Raw genomic sequence first — 19,527 nt, 5'->3', positions numbered from 1 at the left:
GTCACCTTCATCTCCTCTTTATCTCCACTGTGAAAGCACTTTGTTGTGCCTCACAGCCAAAATACTGTTCCCTGAAGTCCAATTTAGCCTGCAGCTGTTACAGTGCTTCTCTTTTTAATAAAAGTATTACATTGTCATCAGTCCTCAGTAATTTGTGGTATCCCCATGTGACATGAACCATCACTTAGCTACACAGAACATATCTCTTTATCAGCTTCAGATTCCCTCTGAGCTTCCTTTGTTATCCACTTACATTTTATTAAACAGTTTTTTACGCAAACTTTGTAAAATGGATGATATTTAGGATCCTCAATCCTCTGTGAGTCCTAATTTTTATATATTAGGGTACTTAGTCTAATTGAATGAATTGGCAGAAAGGCGGTGTGCTGATTTAATGTTCTGTCTGATATCTGAGACATCTCTGTACCTCCATGTCTTTATAAGTATGAGGAAGCATGCCTATGCACAGCCGTAAATGGAAATTATCTGATTATGTGCTCTGAGATTTTCACTTGAAGCCAAAATGGCTGACCACTTGCATCAGAGCACCTCTAGAGTGAAAGGCCAGCACTCAGGCTGCGAGATACTGTTTCCAATCGATGCTCCATGCTCTGACGCTTGTGCAGGAGAATCCCAGAATTTTTTTATTTTTTTATTTATCCTTTATTTATCCAGGAATGTCCCATTGAGATACAAGATCTCTTCTTCCAGGGAGTCCTGACCAACACGGCACACAACAAGTTTCAACATAAAACAAAGGCATTAAACAAAAAAAACATACAATTCAAATATAAATACAGAAGGCCATTTGTGCAGTGGCAAGAAGCATAATCACATCAGCAATAGCATCAGGTAAAACAGTTACATGTTTCATGAAGGGCTAATCGTAGCATACCGTAGAATCCCATCAGTTACCTGCCCTCTGGATAACGCTTGCTCTCAAAGTCTGCAATTATTTTGGAGGATGCAGCTTGCGGCTTATACAAGACGTTACATCATCGCTAACTTTGGGAAGGGATCCCCAAGTGGACCATCCACTTCTCTGAATCTGCTCCCCCACTTTCTCACCATCATTTTGTTCCTGCTCCATTATTTATTGACCATTACACGGTGTGCAACTGTCTACTGTAGCCCTCTGTAATGCTGAAGTAACTCAATAGTGCAGAGTTCACTCCCATTTTTCTGGAAAGGACATGTCCATTGAGTGGTTTTTATGTGAAGTAAAACACTTTTTTTGGGTTCTCTAAACTCCTGTACAGTTCAGACACTCTGCTACAGTTCGGTAGCTGTTGTTGAGCCAATGTGTTGTTACCTTTCCAAAAATATCTTTGGTTAAAAGAACATCTACTGCAAATAGTGTGGAAAAAATACAATTCCATCCATTTATCAATAAATTAAAATAGTACATTGACTGTACCATTATATTAAAGGGAATGTGATAAAAGTCCTTTAAGCTACTAATAAAAGCCTATGTCTTAGGGAGGACATCTCCAATTGCCCGAATCCAGAGTGAGAATCAAGCCATAACCAATAACTTTAACTTTAGTACGGGGGTGCCCTTAGTTACCTAATAACTCTGGACACAAAACTGTCAAAACTATTTACCTTTTGATCGTAAGCCAGCTCAGAGTCGTGAATATATTTCTGGGTCACACACCCCGTGAACTTGAGTGTGTGTGTGATGTCTTGGCATGGACTATTAAACTGTCAGCTACATAGGCGACCATAGGCGACTTCTTTGCAGGAAGCACAATAGCGATGATTTGACAAGGAGATAAAGGGCTGAGGGAGTCACATGGGAATCAGCTCCACAGGACTTCAGGTAGATGTATTCAAATTGCAGGAACGATTATGAGGCTACATGGGCAATGATGCACGAAATGTGACACCGGATAAGGGATTCTTTGCTTGAAGTTCACAGAATTCTCATTTAATTGCACCTCTTTATTTAAATATTTCCGACAGCAGTCAAAAGATGTTTCCATCCCTTTTTCACAAGAATTACAGAAGAGTATTAAGAACTAATGACAGGGGTGGCTAATTATACTGAAGGAAATATATGCAATACCCCACATTTCTTACTGTAAACATTTTATGATCAACTTATTCTCATCGGATCTGTCTGGGTAGCCTTATTGGGAACAGTCTCATTCACTGGAGCAGAGAAATTGCACTGAAGTGAACCAATTATAACCAACCCAAACCTCATAAAGCCCAAGTGGTTGCTCTTAGTATTGAAAGCTTTATTAATATAACACTATTTATTTTCAATTCTGTCATATTTATGTCTCAATATATCTGTCTTACATACTAGGATGTCCAATTTCTCTCCCTTCTACAGTGTTTGTATACAAGTTAACAATGGCTAACAAAGCTAACCTGGCTAGAACTTGGTTTTCTGACATGTTGTACTAGTACTCAGTCAAACTTGTGTGTTCTCATTTCCAACTTTGCAGGTAAATAGATCGCAGCATCAGCATCGATTGAATCACAGTCATCTGTTTAAGGCAGCATCTCTTACCACTAATCCGCCCTGACACTCCCAAAATAAATCACAGGACATCGAGGAGACGAAGTTTGGCTATTTTTTATAATGAAAAACCAACTTTCCTGCTAAGTCTTATTAAAAGTCTGCTCTCTGCTGACAGGTGACAGATGTTAGGTGTACTAAGCAGCACTCTGCTTACCTCAACAGCAGCCTTGGCTCGCTCAAACTCCTCCTCCAGGGACTGATGTCTGGACAGGCGGGCGCTGCCCAACCGCTGCTCCTTGGTTAGGCGAGCCTGTCACACACACAGACACACACCTCTCATAATATATACAAATGCACAAACTAAATCCATTAAACATACACGCAATCACATTCACCACATCACAAGGAGAGCGTGAACACATCCGCATAGCAAATCACGCACTCACGCACGCACGCACGCACGCACGCACGCACGCACGCACGCACGCACGCACGCACGCACGCACGCACACACACACACACACACACACACACACACACACACACACACACACACACACACACACACACACAGCCAGAGGGAGAGACAGGCAGGCAGAGTGTGCAGGGTCAGCCGTCTCTGCTTTCCCAGGGACGAGTAAATATCCCTGCCTCGACAAAGCCTCTGACATGCTTAGGAAGGCCGGCAGAATCACTACTGTCAGCATCCCCCCCCACCTCTCATCTGAATGCCATGCTACTCATCCAGCCTCTAGCAATTTTGCCACGCACCCACCCTCTCCCTTTCCCGTGCACCTCCACATGCAATATCTGATGCTGATAGGCTCTCAGTTACAAACTTGCACAGAAATCCTTGATCAACTGTGAAAAGTAGTCCAATTTCACGCACATGAAAGTGTGGTGTCATTTACGTGATTCAACATTACATGCTTGGATGTGATATTGCAAACTAGATTGTATGTATTCAAGGGTTACCAAATCCATAACAGAGCCTGAGACATTAATTAATTCCTCCAGAAAAGGCCAGCCAATACCTGTAACAATTCCCATCATTACAGACTGCCATTATGCAAGATTAATTGAGGTTTCTTAATCTCTGTATTAATGGACTCAGAAGAAATTGCAATTTAATGAAGATAACCATATTTCTTATTTACAAGAACAAAAACGCAGTTTAATAATACATCTCACAACTTTGCTGTTTGCTGTGGTGCCCGAAGGACCCTCACTATGCTCTAGTAGAGTTGTTGAAAGAAAAATCCACCCAAAGATTTTAACTCTATTTACGAAACCCTTGTTGACTATTTGATTGCTTTTCTGGTTGTATTTATTTATTCAGTTGTGGTAATATACACAAAATAATGGGATCAATGTAGAAGTGGCAATAACACCAATTAGTTTCGACAACAAGATTCAATTGACCAGAGAGGAAGCAGCCGGATGTTGTTTTGAGTCAAAGTTCTTAGTAATTGTTGCTCATTCTGTTAATTAACTTGCTAATTTAGAGTAGCTACATTCATTGGTTGGAAGCGCTGTTTCAGGCTGTTCTGTTTGAAAGGGTCTTTAAATATGCTTGATGGCAACATACAGGACATCCTGCTACAAATGTTAGTCTAAAGCTGTATGTAAGTATTACGCATCTTTTTAATTTAGGACAAGAACAAATCAATAATGCTATTGTCAAACATGAACAGGTAACATCCCTAAATTCAATAAAGAGAAGGACAGAGCTGCTAATGTTACCATAACTTTAAAAGCATCCAGGATTGGCTTCCGATTTTATTTCTGCAACCTTTAATGATGTGCTTCACAGACCAGGTCCTAGTGAGGGGTTTGGACAAAAGTATAAAGTTCAGTTTCCACCAGATCTGTGTTTGGATGAAGACTAATGGCACATTTCCACTGCAGCGGGGTAGCCCCGTTTAAGCGTCCCTAAGCGTCCTCGCTCAGGCCTCGGGCTGCCTCGCTGGCCGGCAGAGGCCGTGGCACATTTCCATTACAGTTTAGGATCTGGGGTAGCAACGCAGTGTAGGCGGGGCGATCGGCTTTTTTTTTGTTCACATTTGGAGTTGTTCCGTCGAGCTCCCGCTGGATTTTATCATCCCCAATGAGATGTAGGAACGTCGTCACCTCCTCGGTCGACCACGGTGTGCTTTTCTTTGACGTTGCCATTTTTTGTAGCTCCTCCGTTTACAAAAATGCTGTGTATAAAAATGCTGCAAGCTTGCTTCTAGATATATATGCGACGCTAGGGATGATCTCGCGCGTGATCTTGTGACGATTCTCTCTGACCAATCAGCAGTCGAGAGTGTTGACGTCACTAGTTCAGCCCTGGCCTGATAGAACCACGATTTTATGGGGCCGGAAAAAGTACCCGCTAGCCGGTGCTACGCTATATGGAAAAGCCACCAAAAACTGGCCTGGCCGCTTGAGGATGATTGAGGACAATTGAGGACGCTTAAACGGGGCTACCCGCTGCAGTGGAAATGCGCCATAAGACGAGGTTGAAGAACTAGCTTGTTGTTGAGCCTTGAATTTGGGTTATTTTGTCATGTCACATAAATATTTTGACATCAACTTAAAATACAGTCACTCCTGTAATTAACTGTGTGCCTTAAACTGACCATATATAACAGTGTGGTATTATCTGCGGTTGGATTCTTCATTAATGCAAAATTCACACCGTAGACTGGCAAAGTTAGGAATGCAGCCATTTTGATTATGCAGCGAAGTGCAGCAAGACTCAGAGTTAAGGATAGTTTTTATTTTGATCGGAAAGTGCAGCAGAAAAAGTATTCGCAACCAATCGTTAAACAGATTCTCATGACTCCGGTGACTCCGCTTGAAACACGTGAACATGCCTCTTGTAAGCAGAACATTATAATTAGTGCTCCCCAGTGTGAATTTGGCGTAACTTTTTTGGACCTTCTCCTTTTTGTTTGGGTGTACTGCATGTACATCTCATGCAACACACATCTCCCATGCATTTTCAGTTGGTGTTTATATGATACCTCCTATAGTATATGTAAGAAACTAAAGCCACTGTTTACAGTATCTCTTTCAGGCATTATGTAACTCCTGGGCAAAATAAATGTGTGTGTGCCTGTTAGCCAATTACTTTCCCTGAATAGATGATGTATGTTTAGCTGGCTTTGTGAGATCAACACTGATGGGCTCAGAGTGAAGTTGTTGAATAATTCATAGTCTATTAATCTAATAATGGCGTGTGGAAACAAGACCCGTTTTGCAGGACTACACAGAGACATCAACTCATGTAATAAAGCGCTTGACATTTGGACCTTGTAGCACCACAGAAGTAGAATCTCAAGGCCAACAGTATATCTGGATTTCCTCAAGGTTTGCCATTTGGCTCCAATAATCTCCTCTTTTTGGCATTTTAAATCCAATTATTCTGAGAAGTGTGATGCTTCTTTTACCTGTGCAAATGTATAAGTCGTTAAATGTCATATGAAAGGATGCATAGGGAGGCTTACATGTCTTCCACTAATATACTGCCTGTTGAGCTGAAATGGAAGAATTGTAGGTGTTAGGACAGATTGGTGGTTCAACAATTACACAACAGGGTGTCTCCTTAGAAACAGCCTATTACATTTTAATATTCTTATCATGCATTAATATGCAGTTGCTAAAAGAAAAAGAGATATACATTTTTCCATGAAATTATTATGAAGGTTTAACCATCAGTCGACACAATATGTTGAGACGTGTAAAGCTCACTTCAAAGGGATGTTGATTTCAAGTGTAGACAGCGCACACAATACCGATGATTACTGCCTGCTCCTGTCACACTGAGCACTCACTTGAGATGCTAGAGCAGACTCTGGATCCACTTTGGTGTTTGCGTCCAAGGAGTTCTTGTTCAATGCCTCTAATTGGGTTTTACAGTCTATGGACCTAAAGTAGAGGAGAAACCGGTGGTTTACATGATACACACACATTTAACTAAGCTTCATACAACATTTCTTGGTGTAGAAAATACAAAATGTCTTGAAATCATTGCAACATTAACACATTTTGAATTCCTGTACACCCATAAACCATCTTTGAAGGTTTGTTTTATTTCAAGATTTATTTCAAAAGCAACTTTTTTGAAGCATTCCTGCCTCAAATACAAGCAACCCTATTGCTGAGGAAAAAACGCTGATATAAGACTATTCTAGAAAAACATTTAAAAAAATCTACAATATCTGCACGTTGGGAAACATTTTCGTTATGGCAAATTTACTTTATTTATTCATGGTAAACATAGGCAGAAACTATAGGTTACTTACGTAACCCCAGGACTTAGAGTAACACGAAGTGAGATGTCTCACTATGGGATGCGCCTCATCGCGGAGCAAACAGAAGCATCAATCTCATTACGCCAATCCTGATTGGCTGGTGATCTTGACGTCAGCGTCAGGGGAAATCACCCCCTATAAGTAGCTTGCGCCACAACGCATGCGTCATTCAAAATAAGCACCTCTTCTCGCTTCACCATAGCAAGGAGGGCCGTCTGGTGAGACATCTCACTTCATGTTACTCTGAGCCCTGGGGTTACGTAAGTAACCTATAGTTCTCATTCATAACACTCCGTTCGATGTCTCACTATGGGATATTGTAGCTCCCGTATTGCCAGACGAGCTTATCTCGAAAATCACCAAACCGACCAGAACTTTAACAGGTAGGGCTCTGACTCAACCAGGTGCCCAGCACTGCTTGAGTCAAAACTGGGAGTAGAACGTCCAGACTGTTAAAAGGCGGACAAAAGTGAGCGGCGGGGACCAGCTCGCCGCTTGCACCAATGTCTTGGATGGGAGACATCCTGGACAGAGCCCAGGATGCAGCCAGACCCTGAGTCCAGAGAACTCGCGAACCCGAGGGTGCCTGCGAGCTCTGACTTGTACGGGCCCCAAAGCAATTGCCTCCACAATCCAGTGGGAGAGCCGTTGCTTAGTAACAGGCTTGCCCTTGTGAGGGTTAGCCCAGGACACGAAGAGTTGGTCATTAAGACGAAGCTCCTTTGATCTGTCCATATATGTGTGTAAAGCCCAGACTGGACACAACAGATCCTGCTGCTCCCCGGAGGAAACCAGCGGCAGAGGAAATGCCTCAATGTCAATTGGGGTACACGAACCAACCACCCTTGGTGTAAAGGCAGGGTTGGGCTTCAACAACACTCTCGTTTGCCCTGGGGCGAACTGAGTGCATGAAGGATGTACAGACAGTGCATGGATATCACTGACCCGTTTAGCGGATGCCAGGGCCAGTAACAGCACTGTCTTGAGTGACAGATGTTTCATGTCAGCTCCTTCCAGGGGTTCAAATGGGGGTAATTCTGAGCCCATTTAAAACCACTGCCAAGTCCCATAAGGGCACCAGCGACCTGGAGACAGGGAGGAGCCTGCGAGCTCCCTTCATAAAACGGCAGACCAAAGGATGTTGGCTAGCCGTCTTAAGCTCAAAGCCCACATGGCATGCAGCAATAGCAGCCAGGTACACCTTGATCGTGGAGAAAGCTCTGTGTTTTTCGATCAAGTCCTGTAGAAATGATAAAATCACACCGACAGGACATTGAAAAGAGATGTGTCCTTCTTGAAGGCACCACTCCTCAAACACCCTCCACTTACAGTCGTAAACAGACCTGGTGGAGGAAGCTCTCGCACTCTGAATAGTGTTTATCACCTTCTGAGGGAGTCCCACTGTATTCAGATTGTACCACTCACGGGTCAGGCCCATAGTGCCCCGCGCTCTGGGCGTGGGTGAAAGATCGCCCCCCCCGCCTGAGACAATCTGTCCCTGCGTGGTGGGGGCTGCCATGGCTGCCCGCACAACAGCTGATATATCTCCGCCAGCCCGTACGTTGCGGGCTAGGGCGGAACCATCAGGATAAGTGTGTGGCGTTGCTCCTTCACTCTGGCCAGAGTTGGGGGTAACAGAGTCAGGGGTGGGAACGCGTACAGAGGACCCGGAGGTCAATCGTGTACGAGTGCGTCCCCGCCTAACAGTTCGTTTAAATCCGTGCATTAAAGAGAACAGCTGTCATTGAGCATTTTTTCTTTATGCGAACAGATTTAACGCGGCTCTGCCGTAACGCACCCACAGCGGACTCACGATCCTTAGATGTGGAGTCCAGTCTGCATAGAGTGGTGCACCTCTGGACAGTAGTTCTGTCCCGAGGTGCATCACTCCCGGTACCTGTGTCGCTCTCAGAGAGGAAACGTCTGCCGCTCCAAGGGATCAGTTTGTGTGCCAGTGTGTGTGACTGGAGACAACGTAACCTCCCTTGGCGGTTCATACACGATATCGTGTTGTCTGTCCTCACGAGGACATGGTGTCCTCTGAGAGAAGGCAGGAAGCGTTTTAGGGTGGGGACCACCGCTAAAAGCTCCGGGTGATTTACGTGCGCCCGCTGGAGGTCTCTGCTCTAGAGACCTCTCACCGGGCGACCTTCGTAAATACCCTATCAGCCTGTCTGACATGCGTCCGTGGTGACCACCTTCCGTGAAAGGACAGCACCCGTAGGCGCGTCTACCCGTAACCCGTAGTGCCACTACGCATTACATAATAACCAATACTCTCCGCACGCCGTGGGGCGCGGAGAGTATTGGTTATTATGTATGGTTTAGTTTTATTATGGGATCCATGTTGAGCGGGTGCTTTACGAGGACATTTGTCTGCGTAATCTGACTCTGCTCGGCGGGCATTATAGATAAAACCCTTCTTTCTAGGAGAGAGAGAACCCCTCTCTCCAGAATATGGGTTGACTCTCTCTGGGCTTGTGAAAACAGATAATGTGTAACTGTTTTGAGAAGCCCAGGCAGATGTTGTGAGTATCTCCTGCTGTATGCTCCTTAGAGCCAGCTGAGATGTCACGCTTACGGCCCCAGCCGGCACTGCGCATGCGCGTGACGGTGGTGCCTTCACGGCCCCAGTCGGCACTGCGCATGCGCGTGACGGTGGTGCCTTCACGGCCCAGCCGGCACAGCGCATGCGCGTGACGGTGGTCCCTTCACGGCCCCAGCCGGCACTGCGCATGCGCGTGACGGTGGTGCCTTCACGACCCCAGCCGGCACTGCGCATGCGCGTGACGGTGGTGCCTTCACGGCCCCAGCCGGCACTGCGCATGCGCGTGACGGTGGTGCCTTCACGACCCCAGCCGGCACTGCGCATGCGCGTGACGGTGGTGCCTTCACAGACCCGTCAGTAGCTTCTCTCAGAAGGGGAATAATTGACGGGCTGTTTATTGGCTTCATTGATTTTCTTTTCATTTTTTTGAGCTGCGCCCTCGGCCTGAAGCCTGGATGCGTCAGCGGCAAATGTTTGATGACAGAGGAATCAATCAATGTGTGACATGTGTTTGTGCGGAATTGAGGATGGTGTATAGGGATCTCTCGAGGCGGCGGGAACACATTCACGGAGGGGAGGAGGAGGGGCTGTCACGCCGCTCGCTTCTTCCTCCTCGACTGCTGGCCGAAATTCTGGGTTGGCTGAGCCTGAGCTGCAGCCGGAACCAGAGATTTTCTCGGCCAACTTGCCCTTGTCTCCAGCCTGGGCTGGGGACTCGGGTGGGCTGCGACCTCTGCTTGTCCGCTGCTTTAAACCGAGCAGAGTTCGAGACAGCTTGGGTGAAGGACCGCTGCTGCGACCCTTCCAAATGTCCGTGACCGCTGCCATCTCGTCCAGAGTGGCTGCTCCCGGGCTACCCGACAGGTCCTCGCAGAGCACCGCTTGACAGGCGGTTAGCAGCGAGGACACGTTCAGGGCCCTGGCAGACAGCGCTGCCGCTTTGTAGGACTTTTCAGTCATTGTAGACTGAAAGCGGTCCGACTTTGCTGGCAGCGTGGGGTTCCTGCTTGGTGACGGGCCCACCTTTGGTAGAAGGTGGGCCACTACCAGCGGTTCCATGGGCGGTATGCGGAGCAGGCCGAGCCTCTCCATCCCGTCACAGTCTAGGGAGGAGGCACCCTGGATTGGGACCTTGTTGCTGAAGGGCCGGTCTCTCCACGAGACCGACACTTCATCCAACATTCCCGGGAAGACCGGGAGGAGTTGCCTCTTTTTGCCCGCTGCTTGGGGAAGGTGTTTCCCCTCGTAGCGGGACCTGGAGGTCTCCTTGGCCATTTCAGGCCACGGAACGTTGAGTCTGACCGCAGCGCGTTTGCACACGGCCTGCAGGTCCATGCTCAGACCGGGCGAAGCTGGTGTGCTATCGCCCGGGAGAGCAGCCCTCGCTCCAGGCTTTGCAGCCTGGGCCGATGACATGAAGATGTCCTCTTCTTGTTCATCCGACTCGGACAGGAGGAACGCCAGGGCGTCCTCCTCTTCGTCCTCCTCGTAGTCCAGCTCGAGGACATCTTGCGGGTGAGACCATGGTGAGGTCTAACCGGGAGCCCCAGCTTGGTAAAGCGCGGGAATCCGTTCCCGCGTGTCTTGTCGTCACGGGGTCCCGGCCTGCCAGGGCGCGGGATTCCGGTTCTGTGGCCATTGCAGATAATGAGCCCCAGACCGACACGGAGAGGGGTTCACTCTCTGTGGCGGACGCCCCCGTGTCTTGACTGCCGGTCGGCGGGTCCATGGACATGGGGGGGTCCTGTTCCGACAGGCTAGCTTGTCTTGCTAACCGTCGGCGGAGGCTCTTAACGGTGAAGCGGACACAATGTCCGCATGGGCCGGGGTTGTCGATCGCGCCTCGGGCGTGTTCCAGCCCGAGGCAGGACGAACAGACCTGGTGTGTGTCTGTGCCTGAGATCTTCAACCCGCAGCTGCAGAGTCGAGCCACCGAGTCCCTGACTCCTCTGGTGTGAGGGAGAGGGGCGTCCATCCTGGTCGCCTCGTGCCGTGGAGAGGGCCCGCTCTCGACAGGTGGGACGGGAGAAAAAGGTATTACCACCTTGTCCTTAATCCGGAGAGAAAGGACGGTGTGGGTCTTTTATTCCCGGAGAATACTGACTGGTGTGGCAGTATGCTCCTTTTTAATCCTTTTCCTCTCCGTGGAGAAGAGAAAAGAAAAAACGTCCTCGCTACCGTGGTGTCGCGAGCGAGCTAGCAACAGGTGTGCTGCTAGCTTAAAAAATCGGACCTACCTTACTTTCCGGGGAAGAGAAGGGCGAGGTCGATTTTAAATACTAACAGCGTTAGTACTACCGTCTTCCTGCGAAGCAGAAGGAGTAGCCGGCGAGCGCCCGTCGACCGAAATGGGTATTTGGGTTCAGTCTGTGGACAGTGAAGCTTGCCCGGCTACTGGAGAGATGTGCTCTGAAGCGAGAAGAGGTGTTTGAATGACGCATGCGTTGTGGCGCAAGCTACTTATAGGGGGTGATTTCCCCTGACGCTGACGTCAAGATCACCAGCCAATCAAGATTGGCGTAATGAGATTGATGCTTCTGTTTGCTCCGCGATGAGGCGCATCCCATAGTGAGACATCGAACGGAGTGTTATGAATGAGAACACTTGTTTGACCTGCATTAATAGATTTTTTTTAGGCCACTTGGGGGCACCACATGTTTCTTTAGCTATGTTAATACTATGACAGTGCTGATAGACGACCAATTTGATCCATTGTTCCAATAATGTGAACATTAATTGAATTTCCAGGTACAACCAGTCTCCTGTATGAGGGTCTGATGTGCTAAACGTTCATCAACCTCTTTGACCTCAATTAAAATCCTCCTTGCCTGCGCTTCCTGTATTTGAGCAGGATGTGAGTCGTGGAAATGTCAAAAATGGGCCTGATTCCCATGGATACAGATAGAAAATGTCGCTCATGTCTCATTAATGCGGTTTCATTAATGCCTGCTCAGGACAATACGTACCATAGGAATTCATTGGATGAATTTTTAGAAGAACGCCGCCTTTCCATCTTCCATTTCCTGTTTCCATTTCTCTCAGGGTGAGGATTCAGCTCTTCCCATTTATCCAACGGTGTACACATGGTAACTGGTGACAGCAATAGCATAATTAAAACATGTAAACATCACAAAACTGAAATAAAAAGCCATGCATTCTTTATTCGTTTCACATCAAAAACAACCTCACCTTTGATCAATCGAAACACTCTACAGTACATTTCAACTTCAACTCTGAAACAACACTCATCACACTCTTATCTGTACATTTGGACAAAAGCTGATGGCTTTTAGTACAAGACTGTTTTTTCACTTATGCAGTAAACAATCTACCTCATTACAAAAGTTATCTTTTTACTTTCCATCAGTTGAAAAGCCAACATTTTAACACATGGAGTCTTTCTGATAGGAGAGCTAAAAACATGGCTGACAATTAGTGCTGTGGGTGTCTAAAAAACAGCTGCTCACTTATGTAACATGACATAAAGTTTTCCTTGTAAATGATACCAGGGTAATAATCAATCTCACTCCCATGAATTATTCACCACACTCTAGGAGTCGGTCTGCATAATTGGTTCTCTTTGAAGACTTTAACCTTTTCAACTGGCAAATAGGAAAGTAATTGGCCGTTTCCTCTTTATGTCTTTTGAGATGATCCCTTTCATTACAGTAAATTGGCTTGATCCTGCTTTGGGCTGCCATAAACGCGTGTGAGGTCAGTTCCACAGGGGATGATGGGAGTCGGAGTTGTTGGTGTATAGGGTTGTGGTTCGGAGATTTATGGATTTTTGAGTTGCTTGCAAGATGAATCACAGCTGCTGACTTTGTGAAATTATAGGATTTCCTTTTTTATGTGTATGGTATTTTATAAATATTACATTAGAGAAATTGTAGACCTAACGGAAACTACTGTTAAGTATCTTTATGGCTTATCTTTATGGCTTGAAACACCATATTTACTTTATTATCAATATGTTGAATTAATATAGTACACAAAGTTATTGTTTGACATTGTTATGCTCGTGCTGATATGATAAGGTTTTTGAAGTTTTAAAAACATTACTCACTGAGAAACATTTTTCATTTAGCAAAAGAAAACACAAGCAGCTGTTCAAGAACTTTTCATGGATAAAATACAATCTAAAATTGGCAAGAGAACAATATACTTCTAGTATCATGTGTCTGTTATTAAGTACTTTTTCAGTGTGTACCATTGTGTTTCCTTGTAAGATTGTTCCATGTATACAGTACCTAGAAACTGATGGTTGGTTTGCATATATTGTCCAAAAGATGAACTAGGCTGTTACCCAAACATTGTGTATTAGAAAGGTTAATACTTGCTGCTATCTACCTGAGTCTAGTGACACTCTCTCTGGGGTCCTCATGATTTCTTCTGTCTGTTCAACTTCCACCTGGATCAGCTCCATCTCGTCCGTCTCCTTCTTTTTTCTGCATAGGCTGTTCTTCTGGCTGTTGACCCGGGACGACAGAGGGCTCCTTTTGTCCTTGCTGCTCCTCCTCTCGCCGGGTTCACTGAGATCCAGCAGGTCCAGTGTTGAAGACAGAACTGTGTGGGACAGGACATACTTTAGTTTAGTTTGCTTATTTAGTTTGGTTAGTTGTATTGCTTTATGATTTCTAACATGGATTGTTTTGGAATCTGAGAGATAACATTCAATAGGCTCACATTTTACAGTTGAGGGACATTTAAAACCAAATCATCTAGGACTATTATTATTCCTCTGCAAAGGAGGTTATGTTTTCGGTTCGGTTTTGGTTTGTTTGTCTGATTGTCAGCATGATAATGGAAACACTAGTGGCCTGATTTTCATGAAAGTTGTAGGAAGAGTGTTACGTGGAACAAGGAAAGAATGATTACACTTTTTTAAAACATCCCAATCACAGGACCGAACAGGACAATTTTTTTAACCAATGAAAACGACTGAAGGTTTGCTCCCTCCAAATGTACCTTAAGTTTTAAATGTGAAGGGCTGAGTAGTTCAAGTTTAACTACTAATGGCTTTCTGAAGCCGGAAAAAGTTGAATTGCATGCAGTTTAACTAGTCAAACATGCTTGTTTCTAATGAAAAATTTGCTATATCGCATTATAGTATTTTGGTTCAAATGGATCCTTTTGGGGACTGTTATTGCTAGAACAAAACCCAGATTAAATATCTCATTCCTCTTTCTTTTATCTTGGTATTACTTTCTCACCCCTAAAAATCACCCTTTAAAATCAATTAAAAGTAATTTGTGAATGGTGATCTTCCGTGTCGTCTTTATTCTTAGACATGAAACAGTTCTGCTTTTATTGGGTGGTAATGACAAGATTGTTCACTGTACAAGTGGTTTTTAACATTTTTCAACCATGCATAATATTTTTTAAACTTTTCTTTCTCTTGGTAATAAGACAGGAATACCGGTTTCACTTATTCAGCTGCATGAAGCTTTGATTCTGATCTACACATTCCCTGACACGGCGAGTAAGCTGTCAGGGGTACTTAAGCTGTCGCAGCATTGCCCCCTGGGCGGACATGGAAAAATAATTGGCTGCTGCTCTTTTCAGAGAATCTAAATGTACTTCAGGCCTCTGCACTGATAAGGATAAGGCCGCCCCTTGAAGAGTTCCTGTTTGAACAATTAAGTAATTCAATCGCAGGTTGTTCGAGCGCGAAGAAGGACAGAGCCTTCTGCCAAGGGGCTTAACTTTAGTCTGCCCGTCGTCCAGCGTCACAACTACAGACTGTAACAGTGGTATTATTCTTATCTGATACCCAGGTTTCAATATTAAACTAATGGATGGTTGATTTGAGTAATGATTGTTGTACTTTTAAAATCTCAGGTGATAGCAGAGATGCAGATTTCTCAATGTATTTGCAAGAAGAATTATGTACAGTATAGATCTTTTACTTAAAGTACACTGTAAAATATTACCATGATTTCACAATATTTAGCTGTAATATTTTACAATAAATTACAGTTTTACCACTTTACAGTCTTTACCTGTAATGTTCACAATATAATACTGTAATTTTGAATTTCACAGTGAAATCAATGCAGGCACAGTTAATTACTGTGAATGTACAGGATAAATGATTACCAGGATTTCATAACATGTTACTGTATTATTTCACAGTACAATACTGTAATCAGACCATCCTCTGTGATAACACAACAAATTAAGTGATTTTCTTGCTTTTATCGCTCTTGCTTGGCTTTAAATACTAATTTATTTCTTTGGTGCAGGTTTTACTTAAATTGAAAGGGGCACCGCTGCATGTGCCTTAAAATAAATGATGCATCATATAAATCTATGTAAATTGAAATTCTTGTCTTGGCTTATTGCTTTCAGGTGCTTCCTGGGCATTAATGCTGAGACGGGCTCGAAAGCCAAAAAGAGGCATGGCAATTTAAACCCCCATGTCAGCACATTCTTCAGAAAATTGTTGACTTCGAGTGGATGTCTGTGTAGACATGTGCTCCCCTCCTTGTTTCCTTTTCTGTCTCCCTGCTGCGCAGGTGCACCTGGTCTGCCCCTGGCTCTGCCTCTGCCCAGGTGCACCTGGTCTGCCCCTGGCTCCGCCTCTTCCCAGGTGTTCCAAATTCCACTCAGCCGTGTATATATAAAGAGAAGCTGGAGGAGACGGATGTCTTGCCTATCCTAACACCGGGAGACACTCTCCTTAGAATACCTCTTTGCCATTTTGAGCTGTAGGCCATATTTTTGCAGATGTGTATATGTTTAGCCTGGAGGACCTCGTAGTCCAGTTTTCGCGACTTTATTTTGTTTCCCATATGGTTTATATTTTATTTCTGGTTGGGGGGGAAGCTCTGGGTCCTACGGCCCGTGGTGTGGCTGGCTCGGTTTCTCTCTCTCTGTTTGTTCCTTTTGGCCAGTCCTCCAGACCTCTTTTTGTTTCCCGTTTCGCTTGTGTGAGCAAACGGCTGATTATCAATACATGCTCGTTACCAAGTACTGGTTATTGTCTGTATTCTTTCATGTTACGGGTCTCAGCACGAGCCACTACCGCGGAGTAGAGGTTGGGGCCATAACAAACATGTCCAAGACACTGTGAAATGTACTTTGCACTTTAATGGAGTAATACAAAGTTTAAATGGGCATTTTCTTTGTTTTTCTTTGTTGATTGAGCTGATTGAATTGTGTAGTTATAGTAAAATCCCAGCTAACTAGTCAAATTTACAATATATTATCGTATTATTTACATTTTTATATTTACAGTAAATTACTGGCTCCTGTGTTGCATTACTCTACAGTAAAAGTGTGAAAATAAAGGTAATTACTGTAATGTATGTACTGTACAGCAAGGTACCATAATACCACAGCTCTGTACTGCTATATCACAGTAATTCCATGGGCATGGCAACTGTAAAGTCACAGTATTTAGTTGTACTTTTATTCTAATTTACTATAAAATATCTACAGTAAATTACTGTGAAATATTTACAGTCAATTACTGTGAAATATTTACAGTAAATTGTTGTGAAATCCATGCAACTAGTAGCCAGTAATTTACTGTAATTTTACAGCCAAACATTTTACAGTGTAAGAACTTTCTACCCACTGATGATGTTTGTCTTTTCTACTGAATGCCACTTTTTTCCACATCTCTATAATTGAATTATTTTTGGATTAATTAGTAAGTTTAGATTAGTTGTATTTGTTCTTGTTTTGGTCAAATACAAATTAGCTAATGTCCTGAGTTTGGTTGCGTGATTGCTATAACTTTCAGACTGCATCATTGGAGGAAAAAAACACATTTACAGTACTGCATACAGTAGGCTAACTATTAAATGGATATCTTGATACTGATGAGTAAATAAATAAATAAATCCAGAGCAATCGGTGTAAAATGGACACAAATGTGTATAATTTGGGCCGCTGGGAGCCTCTAATGATCTTTGCCTCTGCTGATGCGCCTGGTTTTTATGAGCCAGTATCAGTATACGATATGATAATACTTTAATGGTCAGATCAAGTAGGACATTTGACTCGCATCACATCAAATTTCCGACTTGATCTGACCATTAAAGTATATAAAGTTGTGAACCAACACATGTGGATGGCATCTGTTGTCTTCAGTTCAGATAAGAGGATAATAAGGCTAGTAAAACAGTCTCTTTTTTATTGGTTATTTACTACAAAAGTGTTCTCCTTTCTTTCCTGGGACCCTTTTGTGCAATTCGAGCTCAGAACTGACTGCCTAATTGGCTTGCTGCTGTTTCCTGACAACCAACTGAGAGCATTTGTTGACTGAAATCTCTGCGTAATTAGAGAGTATGCTTGTCTTCCATGCCTTGTGCTCTTTAGCTGACAAATACAAATCAGGGAGACACACTCGTGGGGATGGTTGCCTGAAGAGATGTCAGCATCAAAAGGAAACTCAAGCTGTTCATAAAAAGGCAATGATGTCAAAAATGTTTTGGCACCCTTGAGTCTACTTGAAATGATGAGACTGTGAAGACAATTGCACATGTTTTCCTCATCAAGTAAAGATTGTAACTGGGCGCTTGTAAACTGTGTTAATCTAATGGATAACAAGTAGCTCAGTGGTTGCAAATGAGCTGATGGTGAGCAAGTAAATACGATTCCTGAACATTTAATCAGAGTTTAGATTTGTATCTTCACAACATAATGATGCCTGACAGACACGAGTGAGGGGAGAAATGGCACACTTATACAAAAACACTGGCACAAATGAACGTGGGTCACACACTTAGACAACAATAAGAATTAGCAAACAAAAAGAGAGAATACATTGATCACTGAAATCTCAAGCAACCGATTGTGTTCAAGTGAATCCAAAAGGTGAGAACCACTGTGTCTTAAGAGGATTCCTGTGATTATTGAAGCAGCATGTGAGAGCAAAGTGCTGACAAAAGAAAGAAAGGGATTTTGATTGAACGCGAAGGAGAGTAGATTTTATGCACGTTGATGAGGAGCTCTTGAATTAAGCCGTTTAAGCTTACGTCAGCAAATGATTGATGATGGATATTCTAACAAGAGAAGAAAGAACATTGCAACAGGGGCAACCAGCTGATTAGGTTAGTGTATCGCTTCAGTTTCTTTCCTTTTATTATGTAGATTGAAAGCTTTAACAGACATTTTCAGAATATGGTTTATTGCGAAGTACTTCTTGGAGCATCCTCTGTATTTACGATGTCGACTTTTACCTACCTTCTATCTCTTAAATTAATTGTTTATTCATTTTTCATTTTTAATGTTTGTATACCGTTATGAACAGCACTTTGAATTTACACTATATATGAAATGTGTGACAGTATATTACAAAAACTAACCATAAAGTAGGTTATTCATTTACAAGGCATTTTTGTTGGTGTTTGGTATATACATTAAACATATTAAGTGGAAATAAAATTACAGGCAAGGTACAATATAAGACTAGTACATGAATATATAATAGTACAATAGTATCTCTAATAATAACCTTAACACCAGATACATATTATCAATTTAAAATGTATTATAAAGTTGCACACTTTTATCGAAGGGAAAAAATAGTCATCATCCTCGAAATGAGACAAAAGTAAAACTGTATTGAACACAACAGGATGTAGGTTTCATGTGGATAAGCATATTTAAGCGGGTAATTATCATTCATTATTGATTCTCTTTGCTTGCTAATTCCTGTTTAGCTTTACTCCTGCCAGTCCATCACAGTGTGAAAACAGATTGACAGACAATCCTCTCCACCTGCATGTCTTTAGACTATGGGAACAAATCAGAGCAGCTGGAGGAAACCCAAGTGAACATGTGGAGAACTAGAAAATACCTGCTCACAGTTTTTAAACACAAAACATTAATCCACCTCTTGGCACAGAGGATTTAATGTGCAAGGATTTAATTTAAGTGGCACACACCTTTTAAAATATTATAAATAGACCACATATTTTGAGATTCATGACCAATTATGTGAGGCCTACTTGATTGTCAGCAGGAGCAGCAGGAGGCACTGGGGAGACAGAAGGCTGAGAGTTTCCTGCAACATTCGCCCATACTCTGCCCGCCTGAATCAGCACAGTCAACGGCCAGTTTGAAGATGACACATGTCAGCTGTGCAATCTGTACAAATCATCATCACTCAAAAGATGGTGAAGCCTAGCGATCATGCTATCCATGTGGAAATCAAGATGGGACTAAGCATCTGTTAAATTCAGATCCTTTTC

The 19,527-nt window shown here is 43.7% G+C and overlaps 1 protein-coding gene across 1 annotated transcript in view; it reads right to left on the bottom strand.

Annotated features, from left to right (window-relative positions):
* Window positions 1-19,527, bottom strand: part of pex5la (peroxisomal biogenesis factor 5-like a) — a 124,707-nt gene that overhangs the window by 41,738 nt on the left and 63,442 nt on the right. Inside the window, 5 exon segments of the mRNA XM_034080648.2 lie at window positions 2,688-2,783; window positions 5,968-5,997; window positions 6,295-6,388; window positions 12,289-12,412; window positions 13,673-13,888. Of these exon segments, the coding sequence (XP_033936539.1) occupies window positions 2,688-2,783; window positions 5,968-5,997; window positions 6,295-6,388; window positions 12,289-12,412; window positions 13,673-13,888 (560 nt within the window).

This window comes from Pseudochaenichthys georgianus, chromosome 4, assembly GCF_902827115.2.
Source record: "Pseudochaenichthys georgianus chromosome 4, fPseGeo1.2, whole genome shotgun sequence".
NCBI classification, from domain to species: domain Eukaryota; kingdom Metazoa; phylum Chordata; class Actinopteri; order Perciformes; family Channichthyidae; genus Pseudochaenichthys; species Pseudochaenichthys georgianus.
This window is presented reverse-complemented; position numbering and strand designations above follow the sequence as displayed.